General features: G+C 41.9%; 1 protein-coding gene across 2 annotated transcripts in view; it reads right to left on the minus strand.

The window, feature by feature from the left end:
- Nucleotides 1-27,726, minus strand: part of CEP162 (centrosomal protein 162) — a 2,095,315-nt gene that overhangs the window by 1,660,867 nt on the left and 406,722 nt on the right. For both annotated transcript variants that reach the window (XM_044066152.1, XM_044066151.1), the window contains exon 8: nt 7,908-7,944. In XM_044066152.1, coding sequence (XP_043922087.1) covers nt 7,908-7,944 — 37 coding nt within the window. The remainder of the gene's footprint in view (nt 1-7,907; nt 7,945-27,726) is intronic.

Below are 27,726 nucleotides of genomic sequence, written 5' to 3' on the forward strand. Positions count from 1 at the left end.
TTGTCATTATTGATTCATACATTTTGTTTCATTGCTTACTACAAGACTGTTCAAAACTACAATACGATCAGGAAGGTGAATCAAAGAATGCATACATGTATGCATGGCCCTAAAATGTGTTTGAAAACAGCCCAGAGGAAAGTGTGAAAGGCTCAAAATCATGGGCAAAGTTTAAGCTTTACTCTTGTTACCAAAGCAATGGATGAAGGTAAAACAGTTCACACCACATTACCTTGACCTGGCCAAGCCTTTCAACACAATCCCCTACTCAGGTGTAGTATAAAAGATGAATTGTGTAGGAGCAATCACTTGCAACACTAGCTGGATTGCCAGCTTGCTCACAAGATGCAGATAATCAAAATAGGGGAAGATAGACCAGTCACCAATGAAGTACCCCAGGGTTCGGTGCTGAGACTTTTTCTGTTTGGCATATACATCTCAATAGTAAAAGGAAATACCAAAGGGCTTTGGCCAGCTAAGTTTAAATGAATGCAAGCTAGGAGCAGTTATTGAATCCCCAAATGACAACCATCATGCAGAAAGGTTTGTCCCAAATAATAACTGGTGTCAAAATCATGACAGTGCCCTCTGGGAACTGACCCAATTATTTGGCATTTGGGAACTTGTGTGTACAGTGGCCTAAGTTTTGACCAACATGTGCCCAGTGTTATAAGAAAGCCTTTCTATATCACACAGCTTATAAACAAATTGCGACTAGATCTAGATATGTTGTTGTCCCCCTTTACAAAGCTCTCATTAGGTCAATCATTTTGTATAATGTCCACTTTGGCATATATCTGTCCAGCCCCATGAAACAATTGGAATACCTTCAGAGATACTTTAATAAAAGGATACAAGTCCTAAACAATAGGTCTTACACGGACCACTTCAAAGATTTATTACTATATTCAGTATCCTACAGAGTGCTTAGAGGTGACATGTCTGGTATACAAGGCATCCTCCAACCTAGATGGACCTACTGAACATCAGAAGTCAAATGGCATCAGAAATACTCAGTCCAGTTATCTAAACTGAATGTTGTGGAGAGATGGATATATATCACAGAGGCTACCACTGTTCCAGAACGGACTATCCATAAAAATAAAACAAAGCTCATCCGTCCATATTCAAATGCAACTTGGATCTAAGGATGGGTAATAGAAAATGCACTCCAGGATTGCCCCTCTTGCCACTAATGGATAGAGGTGGTTCCTAAATGCTGCATCCCTTACATGGGTCCCCTCAAATGATCTATGGTATGATCAGTTATTCTCACTAGTGCTAATATACAATTATTAGCCATGGGATAGGTAAGATCAATCAGAAAATGTTAATTCAAGCACCAAAAGGGAATTGGCTAAGCTTAAAATGTCCTGCAAGTGAACCTAAGTTGTGGTAGTAAATAGTTATAACAAAATTGCCCCTTTTTAGATCACTAAGTGCCCCTCTCACCCTCTGCACCCCCAGTCTTAAACAGCATCCAGCACCTATGTACATGACTCAATAAGATATGCATAGTATAACTTCTGGACAGTTATTCTGATGAGCTGTAGAAGAAAAGGCTTCATCCATTATTTAAAAAAAAAAAGTTGATAGCATGTACTGAAGAAGATGGACTACCAACTATGTTATTTAACTGCTAAAGTAAATACTAGCATGTTACATGGTGCTGGATTTTTTAATTTGGTCCCAGCATAAAAGATACTGATCTCTATGAAAAAAATCAAGTTATCACAGACCAAGGACTGGATTTTCCCCTTGACCCTAAACAGGGTAACCAGCCATGGCTAGTACCAATATTAATACAGATTTAAGTACTGCTGATGGCCACTAGAGATTCCCATAACCTCCATACGATAACGAAGTTAATGGTCCAGGTATTTATCAAGAAACCATGAGAACTGAGCAGAATATATCTGGCTAAATGAGTTCCACTTGAGTTTGCTCAACAGCAGAAGTTCACATTTGCAATTAAACTCAGAACTTCAAAGTCACATATCTTGTATGTCTGAGGTAACATGACCTAGAAGTGGGAAAATAAGCTAAATGTATGGAAAATAATCTTCTATACTAGACTATGCAGGAAGCTTGCTCTCACGAAAAAAAAATATTTTCAATTTTACTTTTTAGGTTGATGTATACTTTTAGAGTTTTTAAACTTGGAAACAAACAGTACAGTGTTTAAAGATCTGTTGATTACACTAAGACATGAACAAAATAGGGTCATTATCTACCCTCAGTGATCTGACAATTAACTTTTTACCTTTTTACACGGTGTCATGTAATTACTTTAGCAACATGGAACACTGGGACGTGGGATGGTATAAATGAGGTCCGAAGGGAAAAAAATTGTATTTAAACAGTTATTCCGCTCTAGCTCTTGAAATCAGGTATATAAAAAGTACAGTTTTGTACCTACCATAAATGTAGATGTTCGAGTGCTAATACAGCTGCAGTAATCACAGATGGGTTCTCTGCCGTCAGGCGGTCCCTCGGTCGGCCAAATTCCAAATACATAAATTATGCTTATATGCGTATACATGCAATGCAATATAATCCAAAATCAGTGGTTGCAAGCAAATAAACCATAGAAGGATAACCCAGTCAGGTTGTATGAAGAGGTTGTTAGGCCCCATGCCTTTACCAAGTGGGGAAGGAGGGAGGGAAACCTGTACTACAGCTGTATTAGCACTCGAACATCTACATTTATGGTAGGTACAAAACTGTACTATGTTCATCGTGCATACAGCTGCAGTAATCACAGATGGGTAGAGTCCCAAAGCTACGCACAGGGTGGTAGGTACTAGGAGGAACTGGGTTGAGCCAGAATGCCCTGCAAAACAGCAGTGGCAAAGCCTGCTCTTGTTCTGGAATATAAAGGCAGGTGGTAGTGTTTTGTGAAGGTATGTACAGAACTCCAAGTGGCTGCCTCCAGAATATCTTTGGTAGGAACTCCTCTGAGGAAGGCTGTAGAGGTAGCTGTGGCCCTGGTGGAGTGTGATCTGATACCTGTAGGAACAGATTTTCCATGATAGGAATAACAAAACCGTATGCAGTGGCCTATCCACTTTGAAATAGTCTGCTTGGAAACTGGCTTCCCTTGAGCCCCTACAGCATAGGACACAAAGAGTTGTTCTGATTTCCTGAAGGACTTTGTTCTGTCCAAATAGTGACGTAGCTGCCTATGGATGTCTAAGGAATGTAGCAGCCTTTCCCCTTTGTTTTGAGGATTGGGGTAAAAGGTAGGAAGGTGTATGGCTTGATTTAAAGCTACCCTAGATACCACTTTAGGCATAAATGATGGGTTGGTACGAAGGGAAACCCTGTCCTGATGGAAAATGAGAATGGGCTGCACCGCCATGAGGGCCTGCAGTTCCGAAACTCTACGAGCTGAAGTGATAGCCAGAAGGAAGGCAGTTTTCCAGGACAAATATTGCAAATCTGTTGAGGCAGCTGGTTCAAAAGGAGGCAATGTTAATTTTTCTAGTATGTAATTAAGATCCCAGGCTGGTATTGGTTGTTTCCTTGGTGGTCTAATATTCTTAGCCCCTCTGAGGAACTGTCGTAAGAGTGGGTGAGAAAATAAAGGAGGATCCGTGTTCTATTCTGCAGAAATAGCTGAGGCATGGATTTTTATGGAAGAAAATGAAAGTCCACTGTTCAGCAGTTCAGCTAGATACTGTAATACCTGAGGCAAGTTCAGTTTTCTAGGGTCCTGGCCTTTTTTCCCATTCCAAGAACAAAACCGCTTCCATTTTGCGGAGTAAGCTTTTCTAGTAGATGGCCTTCTGGCCTCCAAAATGACATCCTGCACCTCCTTGGAGAGTAGGGTCTGTTGTGGTGTTAAGGAATTTTCCATGCAGCGAGATTGAGAGTTTTCAGCTGGCTGTGGAGAGTTTTGTAGCAGTGTTGAGTCAGCAGAAGAGGCATTAGAGGCAGGGACCAGGGAGGAGTATGTGTTAGGCTCCTCAGCAATGGGTACCAGTGTTGCCTTGGCCAATCTGGAGCAATCAGTATCATCTTCGGTCTGTCTGTTCTTGCTTTCAGAAGTACCTTGGGCAGAAGACGCAGAGGTGGGAATGCGTAAACTGTCCATGCTGTCCAACTGAATGAAAGGGCGTCCACTCTCCAGGCCTTTGGATGAAAGTTCCTCGAACAAAACTTTTCCAATTGATGATTCCTGTGGGAGGCAAAAAGATCTATGTCTGGCCTCCCCCACACTTGGGTTATTTCTGCAAACACCTGCGGATGTAACTTCCATTCGTGTGGATCTGTCATATTTCTGCTTAATTTGTCTGCCAGCGTGTTTTCCAATCCTGGCAGGTACTGTGCTTGAAGTTCGATTTGCCATTCCAGAGCCAAATTCCAAAGGGTCATGGCTAGTCTGCACAAGGGGTATGAATGTGTTCCTCCTTGTTTGTTTATGTACCACATTACTGTGGTGTTGTCTGTTCTTATGAGTAATTGTCCTGGATGCAGGAAGTCCTTGAAAGCTGCAACTGCCTTTATTACTGCTAGCATTTCTTTTTGATTGATGTGGAGGTGCTTTTCTTTTTGGGACCATTTGCCCTGGATGCACCTGTCCGTCATGTGCGCCCCCCAAGCGTAATCTGAGGCGTCTGTTGTGATAACTTGCTCTGCTTGAGGCTTGCAGAATGGGAGGCCTGTGTTTGCTTGACATGCTTGGGCCCACCATAGAAATTCCTTTTGCAAACATGGGATTATTGGTATTATTGTTTCCAAACTGTGACTGTGTTGAGACCATAGGTTTTTTAGGTACCATTGAAGTTTCCTCATATGCAGCTTTGCACATGGGATTAAAAGAATGCAAGATGCCATGAATCCCAGAGCCTGCAGGATTTTCCTTGCAGTAAGCCTGGTACTTTTTGCTAGTATTTTGAAGTACTGAGATAGCTGCCCCTGTTTTTCTGGCGTAAGATAGGCCCATCTGGGTGTTTGTGTCCAAGTTGGCACCCAGGAAAGTTATTTTCTGTGATGGTGTTAGCCTTGATTTCTCTTTGTTGATTGTGTATCCCAGAGCATGCAATAGCAGTGTCACATATGCCAGATGTTCTAGAAGTATGTGTTTGCTGTCCGCTTGGATCAAGCAGTCGTCCAAATAAGGGTAAATTTGTATCCCTTGAAGTCTGCAGTAGGCAATCACTGATGCCAGGCACTTTGTGAATACTCTGGGCGCAGTAGATAAGCCAAAGGGCAATGCAGAGAATTGATAGTGGATTGAACCTGCAAGAAATCTGATGTATCTTCTGCAGCTTTGTCTGATTGGGACATGCAGGTATGCCTCCTTGAGGTCCAATGTTACCAGCCAAAACTCCTTGCCCAGCATGGGAAGAAGTTGCTGTAATGTGAGCATCTTGAATTTTGGTACGAGTAGAAATGTGTTTAGGATGGATAAGTCCAAAATGGGTCTCCAGTCGGTTCCTTTCCTTGGTACCAGAAAAAGTCTTGAATAAAAACCTTGACCTTGTCCGTGAGAAGGTACCTCTTAAATAGCTCTCATGCTTATGAGCTTTAAAATTTGTAGTTGTGCCTCTGCCCTTTGATTCTGTGGCAGGTTTGGCATGCCTCTCATTTTTGGAAGAGTGTGGAAATGAAATTTGTAGCCTCTGTTTATAATGTCCAGGATCCATTTGTCTGTTGTGACAATATGCCAATTGTTTGCAAATAATGCTAGCTTTCCTCCCAAGGGTGCTGCCAGTTGAGATGTGCTTGGCATGGAAATGAGGGAGTCATTGGGTTTGCTTCCTGTATTGTTGTGCACTGTCCTCGCCACCTCTTGGCGCTGGAGTTTGCCATTGGCGTCCTCTATATGATCCTTGTGATTGCCCTCTGCCCCTTGTACGTCTGTATCTACCTCTTTGGGGCTTGTCAGTGGCTGGAAAGGACCAGTTTTTTGAAGGCCAATTTCTGCTAAAACGTGGTGGTTGGACCTAGAAAAAGGTTTTGACAGTTTGCATGGATTTGGCTTTTTCTTCCATTTTCCATAGTATCTCCTCAGCATTAGTACCAAACAGCACATCCTTTTGTAAAGGAGCATCTAGAAGTTTAGCTTTCACATGATCAGGCAAGTTTTGTTCTCTAAGCCAAGCATGTCTGCGAATGACTGATCCCGTAGCAGCCGCTCTACTTGAAGCCTCTAGGGCATCATAACCACATTGTAAAGTGTGTTTACCCACTTGCTCTGCACTATGCATCATATCCTGTAACTCCTTTAAGTCTGGTTGTTCAGGTTGAGACATTTTGTTCCTTAATTGTGATAACAGGAACTGTTGATATTTAAGCATATGAAACTGACAATTTAAGGCCCTCATGGCTAGGGTGGCCGAGGTATATACCTTTTTACCCCACCTTTCTAAAGATCTTGATTCCCTTTCTGCAGGAAGTGGATTCTTGGCAGTGGAGGCCTTCAATCCCTTGGGGCCTTGTGAAATGGTTTCAGGGTCAGCATTATGGCTTTTGAAGAGAAATTGGTGAGAGCTGGGTACTCTGTAATACCCATCAGGTTTTACTGGTGCAGGAGGCAGAGAATCAGGGTTAAGGCAAGCCTCCGAATAGACATCATCAAGTATGTCAAAAACAGTGGGTATCGCCAGAGGTCGGTGTTGAGGTAACAAAAGAAATTCCCCAAGTCTTTTCTTGGAATCTGAAAAGTCTTGGCCTTCCCAATGGAAGTGTTCCCTCAAGGTATGCAAGGTTTCCCCAAAGGAAAAATCCTCAGGAGGGGATATAGAAGGGATGGACTGTTCTGCATCCAAATCCTCAAAAGGAGAGTAAGAGTGTTCCTCTGCATCAGAATGTTCTGATAAAATGGATCCCTGATCAGAAGAGGGGGAATCTTCCTCCACTCTGGGTCTCTTGTCTGGAGGGGGTTGAGAACCTCTGATAAGAGTAATTAAATCCTCAGCCATTTTAAGCATCTGTTTTTTAGGCATGGGACCTGTAGATGGGCCCTGTGCAACAGGCCTCGAGGGATGCCTGGCTGCTTTGGATTTAGTAAAGGCCTTAATTGAAAAAGAAGATGAGGGCCTAAAGACACCATGGGTGGAGGTGGACCTGTCTACATTAGTAGGCTCAACATTAGCAAAGGCTTCGGTGGTTGTAGTCTGGGAAAGGGCAGAGGTTCCAGCGGTCTCGGGTACAGAGGACACCACCAAAGGAGTGTCGTCGGTTGTCGGGCCTTTTCCTTGCATTTTTTGGACAAAACGGTAGTCGGAGTGTCCGATGACATTTTATAATCAAAAGCTTTACCAAAGTAGTGTTGGGCGAACTCTGCCCGACGCTTAATAGTGCGTTTATTGAAGGTAGCGCAAAAGCGACAGCCCGAGACGTCGTGGTCTGGGCCCAAACAAGGTATGCAGAGGGAATGGAAATCCTTATGCGGTATTTGCTTCCCACAAGAAATACAATTATTAACTTTTTCTGACATCGGTCTGAGGCAAGAAAAGTTTCCCCAACGGGGTACTTAGCTTTAATGAAGACTTTGGTTTCCAAAATTTTCGTAATTCAGGAGCTGGCCGACCGGCACTTGCGAACTGCATCTGCTTCGGGCACCGCGCGGCAAAAAAGACTGAAGAACATGGCGTCGGCTGAGTCTTATATACTCTGGCCTCACTGACGTCAGAAGAGAAAGCGACGACAACAGACGCCGGACCAAGACTTTGGAATTCGGCCGACCGAGGGACCGCCTGACGGCAGAGAACCCATCTGTGATTACTGCAGCTGTATGCACGATGAACATCAGACAAAAGTTCACTGTCATATTATCCTTCCGTACTGTAAGCAATGAAACTTGTTAATAAACAGTAAAATATAATTTAGGTTACTTTCATCATATTAAATGACACAATCTAACTCATTTATGCACAGAAAATTAGTTGTCCACTTACCTTTAGCTAACATGCTTGTACTTGTTTTCTCTTCTCCCTACGAAATATTGAAAAAAATCTTTAAATGGAACATACAGTGCTTAAAATATTAAATGGACTCCATTCTTTATCTCTGCATAGATACATAGAAATGCAACCACTTAGATATGAATATAAATAATTGAAACCTGTATTAATTACTGCGACTATAAAACGAGACTGGCACACAGACACACACATATACGTATATACATATACCCACAGACTTTTACATTATATATATATATATATATATATATATATATATATATACACACACACACACACACACACACACACACACACACACACACACACACACGTTTTATTATAAATAATGTTGTAATGCACACGTGTATATATATATATATATATATATATATATATATATATATATATATATATATATATATATATATATATATAGCAAATTAAAGCTTTTCTTATTCTAGAAATGTAGGCATGTGATTGATGCACTTAATTTCCTCTGTCAGTACAGTCAAAGATGCTTGGTACATTAAGGAAAAATTTTTCACTTTAACTGCACACAACAAAATAGCTGGCAATTATAATGCAGCTACAACCCAGTATAATGCACTACTACACGGGTCGATGTCATAAAACCGAAAACGCAAACTCTCGAACGCTCACATGAGCGAATAATCAAAAATTCGAAATTGGTATCGTGGAGCACTGCGCCCCCCAGACCCCCCATTAAATATATATTCCTACTCCAACACTGCACTACAGTGAGGAAAGGGTAAATATTCCGATCTTCACTGTACTGCGATCCCAAAATACCAATTTCAAGTTATTCGCTCATGTGAGCCTTCAAGAGTTTGCATTTTCGTCTTTCTGAAGTAGACCCTACTACACCACCTTTATCAAGTATATTTAGCTGCTTCAAAATACACTATAAAGCAATAGTCAAAGTAAATGACACAAACAAAAGTTCTGTACATACCAGAACAGGACTGGATGATCCTAGTCCACCTTCCTCAAACTCTAGGACTTGTACTGCATTTTCAAGTAATCACCCCACTTCCTATTGTACACCATACTGATCATATCTAAAGCATGTGAAGGTTCATAGGTTCATATGTAGGTACTATGCTATTGGTCATAGGGCCTATATATGCCTAGCCAAAAAGGTACCCTGGCTTTCGCCACCCAAGAAAATTATTTTTCTGTGCCACTGTCAAGCAGAGCCACAGAAGTGATCCCCGGGGTGAATTACCTATCTCCCATCCAATCATCAAGATGTTTCTTGAAGAGTGCTAATGAGGAGGTTTGTTTGATATAGACAGGTAGTTTGTTTCAGAGTATGGGAAGTCTCTGGGACAGGAATCTATCCCTCCAGCATGTTCTGCTTATTGTGGTGACAATGTTTAGGTCCCTAGAGCATGTAATTCGGAGAGATTGGGATTTTTTTTAAGTGGAGCATGTCCAACAGCTCTGGGTTTGACATAGCTTTGTTTGTTAGGCAGAGAGTAGGTGATATGCGACGGAGTACAGCTAGAGTTTTTTGAGACGGTCCGAGTGAGGTATTTCTGCGTCCTTTCTAGTTGTTGTAGATGTCTTGTGAGGTACATACCAAAACGGGCGTTGTACTCTATAATCGGTCTAATGTGTGATGAATAGAGGGGAACAATGACCTCTTTTTTCCTGGATGAGAAACCTTTTGTGATGAGGTGTGCCATGTAGAAGCCTGACTACTGTGGCGATGTGATTATCAAAGGAGAGACTACTGTCCACCTGTGTCGCAAGGTCTCTTATCACACTTTCAGTGTTAAGTAGACTACCGCCTATGTGGTAGTTCATGGGTACAGAGTTTTTACCAAAAGGGATGACAATGCACTTTTTGGCATTGAGCTTGAGGCCATGGCTTTGACACCAGACATGTCTCAGTGAGGCTCTTTTGTAGGTGTCCACATCATTAGGAGTTTCGATTATGGCTCCTAGTTTGCAGTCATCTGTGAACTTCATTAGCCAAAGACCTTCTGTGTTACCCTTTACTTCTGAAAAGTAGATACCAAACAGGAGAGGACCCAGGACTGAACCCTGTGGTACTTCACTTGTCACGGATCTGAAGTCAGATTTGGAGTTTGCTACTTTCACAGTGTGGGTTCTGTCAGTGAGCCAGTTGGCAACCCATCTTGTGACATAGGGATTTATACCTAGTTTAGTGAGTTTATCTATAATTCCAGAGTGTGGGATGGTGTCGAAAGCCTTGGCAAGATCTAGATAGGCTGTGTGAACCACTTTACCCTCATCTACGGCTTTGGTGACCGCTTCAAAGAAGTCTATCAGGCTTAGGAGACATGATCTGCCTTTTACAAACCCAAACTGGGTGGGGTCCAGAGTTTGGAGATTACCAATGTCATTGTTTATAAGTTCCATGATACGTTCCATAGCCTTGCAGACCAGGCTCATCAGACTAATGGGGCGGTAGTTCCTGGGGTCAGTGTTGGCTCCCCCTTTGCAAAGTGGGATAACCGTTGTTGTGCGCCATTCAGTGGGCACAAAGCCTGAGGTGAGGCTATGACTGAACATGGTACTTAGGTGTGGTGCCAGTTCATTTTGTAGTTCATGCAGAACGCAGCCTGGGATGTTGTCAGGTCCCATGGATGCTGTGTTCTTGGCTTTGGAGAGTGTTTTTTACCTGTGCAGCCGTGATTACAGGAACTTTGTATTCTTCTGGTATAGAGATGGGCCCTTTAGGGGGTGAGAGGGGGATAAAGTTAGCACTGAACCTATCTGCCAGATGTTGGCAATATCAATTGGTTCTGTATATTTAGTGCCATTGTGCTGTAACTCAGAGCAGATCTGAGTGTTGCCATTGAGATTCTTGACGTAGCTATAGAATGTTTGTGGTTGTCTTTAGAATCAGTGGCGATTTTGTTTTCATAACAAGCTTTGGAGGATTTTATGAAGGATCTCAGCTTTTTTACTGAGGCTGACCAGGGAGTTCTTCCAATCATGGGATTTTACTCTTTTTTGCAACAGTTTCTTTCTTCTGTTGTAGAGTTTGTTTATGGCAGGGGACCACCAGATTGGCTTCCTTTTTCTGGAGGATAGCATCTTGGTTCTGTTAGGGATTGCATGATCCATGCACTCATCTAACTGCAAGTGCACTTGTGTAGGATTCAGCAGTCATACCTCTATTGTCAGTCTGCATGGGTGTCGTAAAGTTTGCAACTTCTGCCTTAAGAAGCATGAAGTTGGCTTTGGAGAAGTGTTTTTACAGTGGTTTCCCTAACTGGGGGTGGGAGTGGGGGCGGGATGCGGGTGTCTAGGGTGATTAGCTTGTAGTCAGATTTGACCAAAGAGGACTTGACCTCTGGTGTTGAGCACCGGCTGCCCATGTTGGTAATGACCAGGTCTAGGATATTGCTGCCCCTGGTGGGGGTGTGGATAAGATGATCCAAGGCGTTGGAATTCATGAATTCCAGAAAACGTTGAGCAAAAGTGTTGGTACATGAGTAGTTTTCCTAGTTAATGGCGGGGTAGTTGAAATTGCCCATTATTAGGTTGTACCCTAATATTTTCCAGTGCATCAAGAAATGAGGAGTAGGAATCCTGGGGCATTGTGGGGGATCTGTAGCAAGCTACAATTTGGATTGCGGTCTTGCCCAGAGTTAGTTGCACTTGGATAATCTCGGATGCATTACGCTGAGCAACTAGCCTGGAGGTGTGGATATCCTTAATGAATATAGACACGCCTCCGCCTTTAGTGTTTCGGTCCAGGTTAGGTGGCCAAAAGGTGTAGTATGAATTATAGCCTGGTAATACAGGGGTGTTCTCTGGAGCCTTGAACTAGGTCTCTTTCACTGCACAGATGTCGATGTCCTCCATTTTAAGGAGTGCCTCGAGTGAGTACATTTTGAGGTTTAGACTTCTAGCATTGAGTAGCATTACCCTCAGATTTTGCTTGCTTGTACCGGTTATGATGGTGAGTTTGTCATTTGAACTTTGCCTAAAAAAGGCACTATAGGGGTGGCAAGAGCCTTATCCAGTATCTGGAATCCCAAAGGTGACAGGTGCAGGCCATCTCTGGCAAAGCATTGTGGTCTGTCGATCATGTCATCCCAAGCAGACAGATACTGGATCCCCTTAAAATGACACCAGTAGCTTAGCCAATTGTTGAAGTCAATCATTTTGTCCTTGTACTGTGGTATCATTCTGGGTGATGGTAGGATGCTACTCAGAGCTAGGGTCATACCTGACTTGGCTACAAGATCGGACAGGTCTTCCATGTCTCTTTTCATGTACTCCATAGAGGTACATCTCAGGTCATTCACACCAACATGGACAATGACAGAGTCAAATCTGTACTTGTTGTGGAGTAACTTGAGTGTGTGTGTTATGTGGTGGATCCTGGCACCAGACCAGCAGCTGACAGTAACTTTCTCCTTGTTTAGCCTGGTGAGTGGAACATCAGTGTGCCTGACTATAGAGTCACCTATGACTAGAGTGTTGGGTAAGTTGTTATGCCTTATGGGCTGTGGTTGAGTGGCACACTGAGTTTGTGGGCTATGTGTCATTTGGGTTGTGTTGGGGGGTGGAGGTTGCTTGTATTTCTGCTTTGGAGGTCCCTGTTGCTTGGGCAGATTTTTATCGAGAGCCTCTGCGAATGTAGGTGTGTTTTGTGTTTCTGTCTTTGGTGGTGTAGGTTTTGAAGGACTATGTGATGAGTGTGGTGTGGTTGAAGTGTTTACCCTCTCCTCTTGACTGTCTAGTCCGGTCTTGGGTGAATAGAGCTTTGCTTCCAGTTTGGCTATATAAGTGCATCTCTCACAGGTTGTAGTGTTGGGTGGTAGGAAGAGAGGGTTGTCTGTGTACATGAGGCAATTGCTGCATTGCCCCAGGATGCCCAGATTCATCAGGTATACAGGAGAAAACACTGGGAGCTGACCCTTAGACATGCCTGGATAGGTGCTTATTTATTAAGTACTAAAACCTGTTTTCCTCTAGACAAGTGAGGAAAGTTGAGTGCTGTAGTAATGTGTAGCTTATTTAGTGCTTACAATGAGTTCTGAACAAGTGCTGAGCTCAAAGAAACAGATTTTGAGTGTTAAAACTAAAAAAATGGCTAGTTCTAAGGGAAATTTGAAGAGCAGACTTTATGGCTCCGGGAATAGTTTAACCCTAGCTAAGCAGCGGGGGCTCAGAAGCTTACAAACAGTCCCGGATACAGCAAATCTGCATCTGGACTACACTACTTACAAAAAAACCGCAGGAAACAAGCTTCGAATTTCAAGTGGAAAGGGAGTAAGGAAGAGCAGAAGATAACTCAAGGTGAAGAACTAAGTGGGTTGGCCTTCTCAAATGTTCTCCCTGTATTAGGTAGAATGAGGTAATGACACTAAACTGGGAGGAGTCTCGCAGATCATATTTACAGTAGTCAAAACTAATGTAAAAGGTCTGAGGCTGATCAAGTTTGCAGTTGACTGCAAACTTGGTGCCATCATAAACTTCTCAAGCTATACCAACATCCTTCAAGTGGGCCTGTCCTAAACAAATAGCCAATATCAAAAACCAAGGACAAAAACTAAATGCTAAGAAGTGTATAATCATACACTTCAGCAAGCATAACTTCCCTTGTAGCTATCATAATGGCAATACACCTCTGAAAATTGATTTTGAAATTAGGGATCTGGGTACCTATGTCAACAATGAACTGCCAATCACCATGCATCGGACTCCTGCAAGGAGGTCCTTTTTCATTGCACAGAGTCTATTTAAAGGTACTGCATCCAAATCTAGAGATATAACTGTTCCACTGTATGTGACACTTCTTATGCCAATCATTGAGTAAAATACCCCTTTTGGTATGCACCTGTGCAAACACTTGTCACAATTTTAACAACCACAACATTTTCTCACTAGAAAAGTCAAGGACCTAAACAGACCATCTCAAAGCCTTGCCCCTCTTCTTAGTATCATCCAGGCTAATGAGAGGTGACCTTTGCCTTGATTATAGAGCTTCAACAGACTCAATTCTGTCAGACTTACTGAAAGTCCAATGGTATTATAAACACCCAATCACGGGATCTATTTCTGAAACAAATACAACATTTTGAAAGGAAAAGTTTGCATCACAGAAAATAGCACTTTTGTGAAACCATCTTCCCTTCAAAATACAACAAAATACTTCTTACTCTATTAAAATGTAATTTGGATGAATGGATGGTTAACTATAAAATGTACCCCGTTTAGCACATCTCTCACTTGAAGATAGGAGAAACATGTAAATGTCCCAACATATCCTTGTTCATCTTATCGCTAGGTTATTTGTAAGCAAAACATTAGGGCTTCAGATTAAATTTCCTCTAGGACTAACCTCTTAGAATAGGCAGGGGAAAGGAGGACAGATTTGTTGAAGACGATGGACTAGGATCATCCAAGATCAATTGCTATGTTAAATACATAACTTTTGTGCCTGGGATGATCCAGTCCATTCTCCAACATCTAGGACTGAATTCCCAGCTCAGCTTCCTGGGTGGTCTCATAAAAGGACCCCACAATTTATGGTGATTTTAAAGGAAGACATCCCTTGAGATCAGGTGTAGCTTACAATGCCTGTGAAAGTATGAGATAAGCCCTAGTCATAACTGCATGGTGGTGGAGAAGGCCTTCAATGTGACCACAGCCCTAATGAAGTGTGTCACTGCTTGAGCTGGAAGTGGTTTACCATACTTTGAAAGCAAAATGTGATGAATTTTGTGAGACGTTTTGCTAAGTGATATTAGACACCTTCTGCCCTAGCTTGTCATCTGTATAGGACAAATAACTGCTTATTTTTTTCCTGAAAGTCCCTGTTTTATGCAGGTAATACCTCCATTTTCTATGGAAATTTAAACAGTGAGGATGATACACCCCCCCCCCCCCCGATTAGAAAAACAAAGAAAGATATCCGACATACTGATAACTTGGGTCAACTTTGTCTCAGTAGCCACATTATGTATAAAAGTATGATCAATGGGAGTAGTGCACCAAGGAACCCTGTCTTTATGAAAGGTTGTTTAGGAACAATCTATACAAAGGGTTCCTAGTTCACAGATTCTTCTTGCAGAGGTAACTGCCACCAGAAATACGGTTTTCCACATTAGAAACTTCAGATCCACTTGTGGCTGCATCAGATGGGGAAAGGTCAACTTTTGCAGCATAAAATTTAGACACCACGGAGAAACTTATTTCTAATGAAGGCCTTGCAAACTATTAGGGATGTCAAGAAATTATCAAGACTTGATAAAACTCAAGATGTCAAAGGTGAATGTGATAGAAGAATGACTTGGACAAAAGTCAAAACTCTACCGAGATACTCAAAGACAGCTCAAAAATACGATGAAAAGGGATTTGAGCGAGCATCACATGGCAGCCTAAATAGCAAACCTTGCCCACCTGCACCTGTCTTCCTCATGTTAATCCTTTAGGCAGAGGTAAGGATATGGATGACCCTGCTATATTTATTAATTTTAAAAAACTTGTTTGTATGTACTGCATGCGGCACAGCTGTCCAGTTACTTCCTGATTTGGTCATTTGACAGCACCTTCTGATGATGTCACAAGGGGCAAAGTGTGCTGTTTAATACCTTAAGGTTTTGAATTGAAGGGAATCTTGGTCAGTCAGGAACGGCACTGAGATTCTGTAATATTTTATGTTATTGAATCTCATTACTTATTCTGAGCATAACCAAATCTTACTCCAAGACTTGGTGAAGGAGGAGTCTGGCGGATTTCCTGTAATGCAGCAGCTCCACCTGTAGGTCAGACCTTGTACTGCTGGCAGGGGGCCATGTCTAACAAAGGTGGAGTTGCATGGCCATGAGACTGTCCATCTGTAAGGTCATGTGGCCACCACACCTGCATTCTCTCTTTTCAAGACAATGGATGGGAGTTTGGGATCACTAGTTGACAAGAAAAATTAAATATATTTTTGAAAAATATAGCTAAATTATCCTCCACTTTCCCCAATCCATCCATCATTACTAACCCTTCACCCTGCACCCCAAACCCTCTCTCTCACCCCCCTCCTCCACCACTATCTCACTTAAACCTGTCTCCACCTATACTATAAAAAGACTACTGCAAAAGCTAAAACCATGCCGCAATGCCTATGACAACCTTCCAGCAAATTTTCTTCAAATATCAGCCGAATCTATAGCCTATCCCATATCCATCCTCGTTAATAGATCCATTCAGGAATCCTATGTACCAACCATCTGGCGTTATGCATACATAATTCCTCTCCACAAAGGTGGTAAGAACACAGACACTACCAACTTCAGACCCATAGCTATACTCTCTCCTCTCTCTAAAATTCTAGAGAAAGCCATCCACTCCCAGCTCATGCCCTACCTAATCCAGCACAAACTCCTCGCTCCCACCCAGCACAGCTTCCGCCCAGGCCACAGTACCATGACAGCCCTCATTTCCTTCCTCGAAACAGTCAACCTAGCACATGTGAGAGGCAAATACGTACCTCCTCTTTTTCTTGACCTCTCAAAGGCATTCAACACTATTTCCCATTCCCTCCTCCTGTCCCAGCTCTCACACTTGCATCTATCTCCCTCAACCCTAGACTGGTTCTCCAGCTACCTTTCCAAGCGCCAGCAAGCTGTACAATGGAAAGAGTCAACCTCCCCTTTCTTACCTACACCCACAGAAGTTTCCCAAGGATCAGTACTTGGCCCTCTGCTCTTCAACTTATTCATTAACAACTTTCACCTCTCCATCCCTGAGGCCTCAGTCATCCAATACGCAGATGACTCCACTATCATCTGCTCAGCCTCCTGCCCCTCCAAACTTCTACTTAATACCAAAACAGTCTTCTCCAAAATTGAATCATGGATGTAATCGCATCACTTGGCCCTAAAGCCAACAAAACAAAGCTAATGATATTTACTCCCACTAAAACTTCCAGTTCCACAAAGTCCAATTTTCCATCAAAAGCCACAATAACACCCCTCTTGAAATCGTTCCTAGTACCAAACTACTTGGCATTACCATCGATGAAAACCTAAAATTCGACTCCCACATCCTCTCAGCAATCAAAAAACCCACCAGAAAATTGGCCTCCTCTACAGACACAACTACTACCTTACTCCATCTTCCCGTCATACCCTTGCATCTACCTTCCTTCTCCCTGCTCCCCTATTCTCCAACCTACAACTCGGACTCCGTGCTAAACTTGAGGCCTGTTACAACAAAATCTGCAAATTTGCAACCAGTTCTAAGAACTCTTCCCATCACTGTCACTCCCTACACACCCTAAACTGGCTAGAACTCCACAACCACCTAAAGTACCTACAACTTACAACAGTCCACAAACTCATCTTTAAACCAGCAGAATGCCCCTCTCTTGCCCTCTCTTGTTAAATCTCTAACACCCTACACACCTACCCGTACCCTGAGATCTACAGGCTAAAACCTCCTGCATGTACACAAACCCATCCACCCAACTGGTAAACTACTACTATCCCACACTATAGCCAAACTATGGAACAATCTCCCCACACCACTACGTAATATACCTAACCACAACAATTTCAAATCCATGCTTCTCTCCCATCTCTCCTCCAAATGGGAATGTCCTTCACATGCTCCCACCTAAAAGTCCCACACTACTAACTCCACACCTAAATCATCATTTCTTTGCCTACTTTAACTTAATTCAGAGATCTTGCTCAGAACACCTTTTCATAAATCTTTTGCATGCATGCCTCTGGCCTACCTTACTCATATTCTCAAACTTTCATTGTTTGTTTTTCTTATACATTGTACCCATAATATTGTTTTCCTCTGTAATATTGTTAATTTGTCTCTATTCATATGTATTTGTATGTCTGTTTGGGGCATTTCCCCTCAGGTCTCCACTGAAAAAGGGTAATTCTTACCCAGCTGGACCAACCCGGTTAACAAATGCAAATAAATAAATAAAACAGAGCACTGCGTCATCTGCAAAAGAGTTTCGGGAATGGCTCACATTACACTGAATTGTGCTTGTGCATGGTACCCGGTCCAGCCCCACTTGTATATGGAAGTTGGTATTGCTTGCAGTCTGGTTTTCCACCAGGTAGTGCTTGCAGTACTTAACACCACATACAGGTAGAACTTCAGCCTTGTCAAATACCCTATTCAGATTGCTGAATATTTTTCATTCCAGCACTAATTCATAACATATACAAACATTCTTTACTGTAGGCTCTCATTGCAGTGGTTCACATACCTCTAGTTTTCTTTCTAAAATGTTACTATCCCATGGTACACAACTATGTATTACAGTGCTACATCTCTGTTACTGCACTGTATGCCAAGCATTATACACTACTAGGATTATTATTCTGATCCATTTCTCATTTGTTGCTTTGTATTTGAATATAATAATGCATTTAGTTAGAGATTTATTGTCTAATTGTACGAGTGAGTGACAGACTGACTGTGCTGCTGCTGATGCAGTCCATGGCACTTTATGTATTGATATATGTAGCAAAGTTTATCTGCTACAAGCTATTTATCCCATTTACTGCATTATCAAAATGCAGGACCATACGACTCAGAATCAAGAAATACCTGGTAGCTGCTTAACACAGATGAAATATAAACACTAGTTAATATAGTTCCACTCAGTAAAGAAATAAAATAAAAAAAAAACATATTTCAGAATCAGAAAGCCCACTTTAGAGTACAACTGCTGCAGAATGAAATAGTAAATAAAACACATTTGCACATTTTTTGTCTTTAAATAGTAGCACCCTCATTTCAAACATGTTGATATGCAGGTTGGCCTCATCCTGTGACCACACATCTTTACCCCTTTGACATGCCCTGAAAATGCCCCCACCCCATCTCCAGGACTGAGGCATCCATGGTGACCACCACAAAAGGAACAGGAAAATGGATGGTCTACCCAGAGAGAGTCCGGGCATGTGCAGCCACCACAGAAGATGAGCCCAGCAAATTTTGGATATTTTGATCTGTTAATTCACAGGGTTTGAAATTTGGCTTCACTGAGATTGAAGGGTTCATTGTACAACTCTCATGTGAAACCTTACATGAAAGGCTGAAAAAATCTTGCTACCATTGAGCCTTGGACCTTTAGACACAAAGAGGCCAGAACTGAGGGTCGCTGAACAATGTCTCACAGTATATCAAGTAGATGTCCTTCCTTGGGGTACACGGACTTAAGAAAATTAATGTATCTAGCAAATGCCCTATGAAAACAAGGGTCTGTAACCACAAACTTGTTAAATACTCTAGGAATTGTGGGGAGTCCAAAGAGAAGAATCTGGAACTTGAACTGACTAGATCCTACCTGGAAATTTAAGAATGTCTTCAATTCCTTGGCTATTTTTGATGGGCAAAATAAGCAACTTAGAAGTCCAAAGAGCACATTTACATCTCCCATGATCAAGCAAGAGGGGACTGTTTGCACACAGCCCATCCAGAGTAAATGTTCAGTGATACACTCAAGTTACACCACTAGATCCTGAATGGGTCTTGGATCTTATGTTTTTTTTTTTTGGAACCAAAGAGAATCTTGGAGAATATCAAAATATCAAGACCCTATTTAATTTGGTGCAACCTTCAAGACCCTATTTAATTTGGTGCAGCCTGCTGAATGGTTGCCATTTACATGAGGCTGTTTACCTCTCCTTTTGCTACTCTCCTTTGACAGGTGGGATGTTGGGCAAGTGTTGCTGGTGTAGCTTTGGGGGGATATGGGATGTGATCTTGCAGCTTCTGTATGTGATTGTCCTTACCCATCTGTTCTGCATGATGGCCATCCACACAAAAAGGAGGACAGAAAAACGACCCCTGATTGCTTCCAGATTGAGACAGTCAGGCAAACACACTGCGGTTTTGCTGATACTGTCCCCTGAATGGGGAAATCACAAAACCTGACATTTTGACAGTTATTTTTGCCTCTGGACTCATTCTGAAAGAACCACAGCCACATTGCCCCCTCCCAAATTGCTGGTTCTATTACTTTTGGGTGCGCTTCTTAAATCACATTTGCCTCAGGCTTTTCTACTAATGCGTGAATGTTTTTGTAGTGTCTGAAAATGAACACTCATAGCCATGAAAGACTTTCCGTCTCTATCACTCTGTTACAGCTTCTCTCAAACCAGTAGTTCTAAAGGTTCAGCCACTAAAGGGGTCATTCAAAAAAAGATGCTTAAAAGTTCTCAGCAAACACTTTGATAATTGCATCCACATATTACTTCAAAAGGTAATGTCCCCTGTCTGCTGCTGTGGTTGATCCATCCACTGTTTTATGTGCCAGCCTCATCAATAAACTGGAAACAGATAACATAAGCTGCCACTTGGGAAAACAGCTTGACACAAAGTCCCGCCTGCTCCTGCAGTCACTTATACAATATCTTATAAAAGACCATGCTGGAATTGGAGAACTGAGCTAAAAAATTTAGTGACATTACAGAGAAGGTGGAGGATGTAAGCATTCACTTCCCATGACGATCAAGAATTTGGATTCCTTGTTTGGGGGGGAGGGGTTGCTGGACTCTGGCAAGTAGATCTGTGAAGGGTGACTATCAACCCATTACAGCTGTAACAAAGTGACAGGAGGATACAATTTACTCTCCTGTTAGGGGAGCTACCACATCCCTGTCCTTCCAAACCTCCCAGGCAGCTAAGGATTCCATCTTGTTCACAGGGGACACCAACACAGGTAAGTGAAATGGGAGAAAGGGAAACCACCTGTAGAATTCCTTCAGGAATGAAGGCATACTGGAGGGCCCTACCTCTTCTGCCACATCAGTTCAAGAATTTACTCACATTATGGGGTAGTTTGGGGAAGTAGGGGAGGAACCCTCATCCATATTCTCTTTGTTTGAGACTAGAGACTCTGATGAGGAAACAAGTTGGTGCCTATTACATCTCTTCTTTCTCAGGCTCCTCAGTGGGCAGGAATCAAAGGATGAGGAGCCAGCAGGAGTCCCAACCTTCAGTGGTAAGCTCTAGTGAGACTCCTGGCTCCTTTGGTCCTACAGATACAGCAATCTGCGAGATATGAATGAGGAGTCTGGTGTGGGAGCAGGGGCTATGATCAATGCCAAGGCAGGCCCTTGCACCACAGGGTAGGAACTGGCACCAGGACCAGCAACTGAACCCTGGTAGGTATTGATAACATTGACATGGAAAATGGCAATTTGACATCAATTGATTCTGACACTGAAAGACTTTTAAATCTGAATAAAAATTATTATGTTATGTGGTGGACAGCTAGCTAGCTGGTTGTCTGACAGAACCCATGTCTTCTGAGTAACATGTGCCACTTCTGAAATAAAACAAAAAAGTTACCAGTTGTATACCACAGGTCTCAGTTTTGGACCCTCTCTTATTTGTTAACAATTTCTTAGATCTTCAGGCTAACACTACTGGCCTTTGGTTATCTACATTTGAGTAACACCCAGTTTAGTGTCATCTGTAATCATCCACCAACTCGTAATTGGTCTAACACTGATTAGACCTTGATAATAATGGGCACAAGGACAAGGAGGCAGGGATAATCACTACATCCAGCTATGCCTGAAGAAAGGAATGCATTAGCTGCTCCAGATCTGATAACTTAAGACTCACACTGACATAGTGGACTTCAAAGAAGGTTACTTAGAAACTTTTTTGATCACCAGATCCAAGTTTCAGATCCAAAATGGCAATGCTCAGACCCAAGTAAGGGAGGGAGAGGATCCTGATGAAAATTAAGACAAGAGTAATCAGGCAAAAAAGGGAATGAAGGCTGCTTGAAGAGGTGGAGGGGTTCTTGGAAAGGAAGCTGCTGGCAATGCTAAGGGTGGGGGAATTGGAGGACTCTGATTCCACAACCATAATGACAGGGTACTGGAGTCATGACAGCACCAAAGGACTAGATGAAACAAAAACAAGGGTTGATGAACCTCTGGAACTGGCTATCCCTTGATTGAAGAGTAAGAGCACTGACTCTATTCCCTGTCCTTACTTTTAGCCTTAGAAGACTCCATTTATTGTTTTCTCCCTCCCCCTTCTGACTCTCTTCTTACTTGTGAAGGGAGAGATAGAAGCAGCCAAGGGCTTTAGAAGGCCTTTCATTACCAATGTGCCTCTTCTTTCAGTCACAACACTGGAGTCAAACACGGTGCAGGCCTGTCATTCAACATCCAAGTGAACCACCACAAAACAATACACACACTTGTCACGGGCAGTTTTTGAAGACATATAATACTATTATTATTATTATAAACACCAGGAAAAAAAAAAGAGAAAGGAAGCTTTTTAAATTTTGTTTTTCTTTTTACAGAAGACACCTAATGCTACCTACTTGCTGGAAAAAGCAGTATATACCTAACCACAGTACTACAACTAGCTAAACCTGTCACCTGATTTTGTATCATCAGAGACATACGAACTGACCAAATTTGGAATTTGGAATTTGGAACATATGTGGACAATGACCGATCTTACAACCAACATGTTTCCACTATCATAAAAAAGTCCTTCTTTATTGCACAGCTTATAAACAAAGAGATTGTGTCTAGATTTACAGATGTCACTGAACCCCTTTAATCAGCCTTCATTAGGCCAATCATTTAGCATAATGCCACATTTGGCATGTACCTGTCCAGGCACATGCAACAATTGGAATGCCCACAGAGATACCGTACTAAAAAGTCAAAAGGCCTAAATAATATGTCCTTCATGGATCGACTAAAAGCCCTGTCACTATACTTGATATACTACAGAACACAGTTGACCTTTGTCTGGCATACACGGCTTCCTTTGACCCAATACTGATAGATCTACTGCATATCAGCAATACAAATCATCAACCCCCTTTTTCCCATTTTTCTACATGGGGTTGGGGTATCGTGTTAACTGTCACCACCTCTCTTGATTCACTGCCACGCTCCTGCCTTCTTCAACACTCATCCCTGACTGTCGCAAATCTTCTTTCACACAATCCATCCACCTCTTTGTTGGATGTCCTCGCTTCCTCTTACCTTCTTCCTGTCTGCCCCAAATCTTCCTCACCAGATTGTCTTCTGCTTTTCTACACATGTGCCCAAACTGCTGTAATCTGTTCTCTTTGAGCTTTTCTGCAACTGGAGCTACTTTGACTTTTGCTCTTATGGCCTCATTTCTTCGTCTGTCCCACAGTGTGCATCCTACCACTTTTCTCTGGCACTTCATTTCCATCACTTCTAGCTTCTTCAACTGTTCTGCCTTTACTGCCCACGTTTCTGTACCATACAGTAGTACTGGCTGCACCACTGTCTTGTACACCTTACTTTTCAGGTTCTTTGGCATTCTTCTGTCATAGACTACACCTGATACTCTATGGCAGTTGGCTGCAGCCCCTCTGATTCTAGCTTTGACCACTTCATTCAGACTACCTTTCTCCTCAACTACCCCTCCCAGATACTCAAAGCTGTTTACCTGTTGCACTATCTTCCCTTCTACCTCTATTATCAGCTTCTTATGATTTCCCTAATTTGCTGCCATTATCACCATCTTATCTGTGCTTAGTTTCATCCCATTTGCCTTCAGATTTGCATTGCATTCTCCTATCCTTTGCTGAAGTTCTAGCTCAGAGTCTGCCTGTAATGCCACATTGTCTGCATACAGCAGCTTTATTGATACGTTCCCTCTAACCTGTTTGCTAATGTAGTCCATCACCAGTATGAACAGCAGTGAGCTCAGAGCTGAACCCTGATGTACACCCACTCCCACTGGGAACCCCTCTGTGAGGTCGAACACTGTTCGCACTTCAGTCATTCGGTCCTTGTATATAGCCTGCACTAATTCTAACAATGTTTCTGGGACTTGAAACCACCAGCAATACAAATGGCATCAGAAATACTCAGTCAAGGGATTTACACATCTTCTCCAACACCAACAGAATGGTTTGTAGGGACAGGTATATCTTGAAGAGGATACAGATGCTCCAGAACAGACTCCCTTGTCCATGTAAAAGAAAGCTAACCCCTGTCCATATTCAACTGCAGCTTGGATCTATGAATGGGTAATGGAAAATTTACCCCAGGACTGCCCCCAGTACAACTAGTGTGCACAAGCAGTTCCTAAATGCTTTATCCCACACATGAATCCCCCCCAAGTTATCTATGGCATGATCCCAGTTATTTTCACTACAGGTAATATATAATTACAGAACATGGCATGGGTAAGGCCAATCTAACACCAAAATGGGATAAGTTAATTTGGCACCAAAAGGAAAAATGGCTAGGCATAAAATGGCCCAAGAGGGCAGCAAGCCTAGCACTTGCCTACAGACTCACTCTCATAACTCTCAACTGTAACTCAATAATAAACGAATATTCATGGTAAATGAAATGCAATATTAGTTCTTCAATGTAAATTCTTACAAGAATAAAATAGCATATTTTAATTATGCAGTGAGCTTCTCAGTTTAGCTCTTATTAAATTTTGCCCATGTGTTCTATGTAATGTGAGGTAGTGTTAAACATTTTGCCTGTGTGTTCTGCATAATGTGAGGGAGTGTTCAACATTTTGGAGATGGAAAGTCAAGCACTATGAGCAGCTTCATATTTTTGTCTGGTCCTTGTAAAACATGTGGTTCTCTGGCAAATTGTTGTGGATCACAGACAATACAATTCAGACTTCATATCCTTCAGAAAACACATGCCAATACAAAAGCAGTCATTGCACCAACATTATTTGTATACAACGGTAATATGTATGTGTGTTATCCGAGAGTGTGACTATGTGCATGACTGCGTGTGCATGTGTGTGTGCTTTTGTCTATCTTGCGACACACCTGGCTTTTCAATGGCAGTACGTGTCCCCAAACATGAAAAAAAATATTGCTGATTTATTATGTGCATACACACAATAGTACATAAACTCTTCTTGTCAACATTAATGAGTTAACAAATAATTATCTGTCAAGAATGAGGCATAAAATGCATCACTGTGCGTTTAGACCCTCAGAGCTTCTGCAAAGCTGGCAGCCCCCACAACCTTAGCTACATAACAGGAGTTTGACAGATGCCTGGGAGGAGGGCCCCAACCTTAACCAGCACTTCTCAGAGACGTGCACAGAAGATCAAGCTCATTTATGAGTGGGGCAACTGCTTCTATCTGGAGGGTAAACTATCTGATGAAAATGTACATTTTTGTAATAAGTTAAATGGAGATGGGGTTCTGAAAATGTATTTACTTTTTTGTTTGAGTGCTGTCATTGAAGCATAAAAGTCTTGAAAAATGAAATATGGTCAATGGAGAAGAGAAGTCGTTGTTGTGTCTTTCGGCTTTTCCCGGTTAGGGGTCGCCACAGCGGAAATCCGGTCCGCTAATGATTGGCAGTAGATTTTTATGTGCCGAGTTGCCAGCTCTGACGCACAACCTTCAACGAAGATACGCCCATTCATGCACGTCTCCACACAGAAGACGCTCTAGCTGAGAATCAAACAGGACAATGTCGTACTGTGAGGTGACAACGCTACCGCAGCACCACCACCGCAGTCAATGGAGAAGAGAAGTAACTGCATAAAAAATCAACCTGTCATTAGTGTGTGCATGTAAGCCACAAACTGGAAATACGCATTCAAAAGAACTGTCATGTGTAATAGGTGGGAGTAAGAGAATTATATAATAATGGCTACTCTGTCAGTACTATCAGGAAATACAAGTGGCCTTACAAGTAGAAACAAAAAGTAAAGAATATTGAATTATATTAAGAAATGTAGGGTGTAAATAGCAATGTTGCAGAAGACATGTTTGGACAGAAATGAGCATGTGAATTTGACAAAAAGGATTTCAGGAAGGACATTCAGCAGAATTTCAGGGCAAAGTAAAAGGGGACTAATAATACTGATTGCCAGAGGGGGCACCAATAATGACAAAAGAGGGGAAAAGACAATAATGGCAGATTTGTGATAGTAAGGGGCTATAGGCAAGGGAGGAGAATTTCACTGGCATGTATTTATATTCCAAAATTTCTGGCAGAAATCAACTTTTGGCAGGGAATATTACTTATGGGTTGGACTGTAACTTGATTTGGAATAGGAAGGCTATATTAGGGGGGTGTAGAAAAGAAAATGTAACAAAAGTGTGTACATTTCTGAAGAAATAGATAATGTTTGGTATGGAACTCACCTAGATTGAATAGAAATAATATTTCATAGAAGCATGTGTATTTAATTGAACTCTCTGACACACAGACAATAATTATTTCAGATCATGCAACAGTAAAATTTGAGATAAAGATGCATGGTAGTGAAGTAAAAATGAGACACTGATGTGTTCCTACTTACCTGATAAAAAGAATTTAAGGAATGAGTATTGGAAATTATTTGAGACTTACTAGGAAAGACAGAAATTTCTTTGTAAAGGATGGACAGTGAGGGAGATGAAATAAAATATGGTGTTTAAGACAGTAGAAATACAACAGAGATATGGAAAGAAGTAAATTATTTAGAGGGGTTGACAAAGGTTAAAGTACTGCCGAATAAGGGGAATCTCACAGAACAAGATGGGGAGCATCTGCAGAGTGCTAATGGAAAAATACAAAAGATAATATGCGTGAGTGTTTAGAAATGTTGCTGGTAAATATTTTTTGATAAAAAAGTTTTGTTTTTTTTTGCTCTGGAATTAATACAATGATGTAGGGAACAGAAAGCAGAAAAGGTAGTCACCAAATGTAGCGTATGCCAAGAAAAATCATCAGAAATCTTAATAAAGGTATTAGAGACATTTCAGAAATTTTATGAAAAACTGTATATAGAGGAATGCAAAAGCAAAGAAAAGTATAAATTAAAATATTTATGGAAGACTTAATTATGTCAAGGTTAGAGGAAGATGTGGCTCAGCAATTAATAGTTGATCTAGGAAAAGGGTAGACTGATGGCTCAGTTGTCCAAGCTACTGCAGTCTCAGGGATCCACTCACCATGGTCAGTCTTACACTGGACCATGGACTGAGGTGGACCAGCTAGTGGGGATCATCAACTTAGATTACATAAAAGTCTTCCTCAGATGTTGAAGAGGCTTTGCTCTCCTTCTTTTGGGATGTGCCAGGCGTAGGAGAAAAATAAGCAGAAGCAAAAAGAGTTTGGTAATAAAAGCCCTCCATGCCGGTGAGGACCTGTTTCTTCCTCAAGAATTCATTGATTAGAAAAAGAAAAAAAGTCATTAATTAGATACTGAGCAAGCTGGCTGAGAAGCATCTTCCCAATAAATGGAAATCTACAGTCTTCTTCTATAGTTCCTTCTTCAGTAAGAAGGATCTCAGTCATAAAATCCCATGCAGTCATATACCTAAGCCTGCTATTTTGGCCAATGTTAGCACAGCCAGGAGTACAATGGGGAACATGGCAGCCCAACGAAGGTGCAGAAGACAGAGTCTGGCAAATGTATTCCTTGAGCCCAGACTCCAAGTGGTACTCAAACTTATCCATGGTTTTTCAAACCAGGAGGGGCTGGAACTGGGAGAGATGAAAGGAACAAAGACCCCTAAGCACCAATGTGGCAGATTAATAACCTATCTTGACATACCTGCTCAAAGTCTTAAAATCCTTGCTAGGTGGCAAAATTATTTGATCTCTAACATCATATCTTGAAAAAAAGGGATCCCAAAGCTGTAGGAAATAGGATGCTTAGCTAATAGCTTTAGGGGCTTTAATGGGCTGAAGGGGCAGAATAAATGTGTCTTCGGGCTGCTGTAAAGTAAATAGTAGCATTCTTAATGATTATCTGCAGGAGCAGGGCAGAATAAGCCAGGGCTCTTCAGACTTCTTCCCAGGAAATTCTGCCAGACATTT

Source organism: Protopterus annectens, chromosome 1.part0 (assembly GCF_019279795.1).
Source record: "Protopterus annectens isolate FY-2018-M chromosome 1.part0, PAN1.0, whole genome shotgun sequence".
Lineage (NCBI taxonomy): Eukaryota > Metazoa > Chordata > Ceratodontiformes > Protopteridae > Protopterus > Protopterus annectens.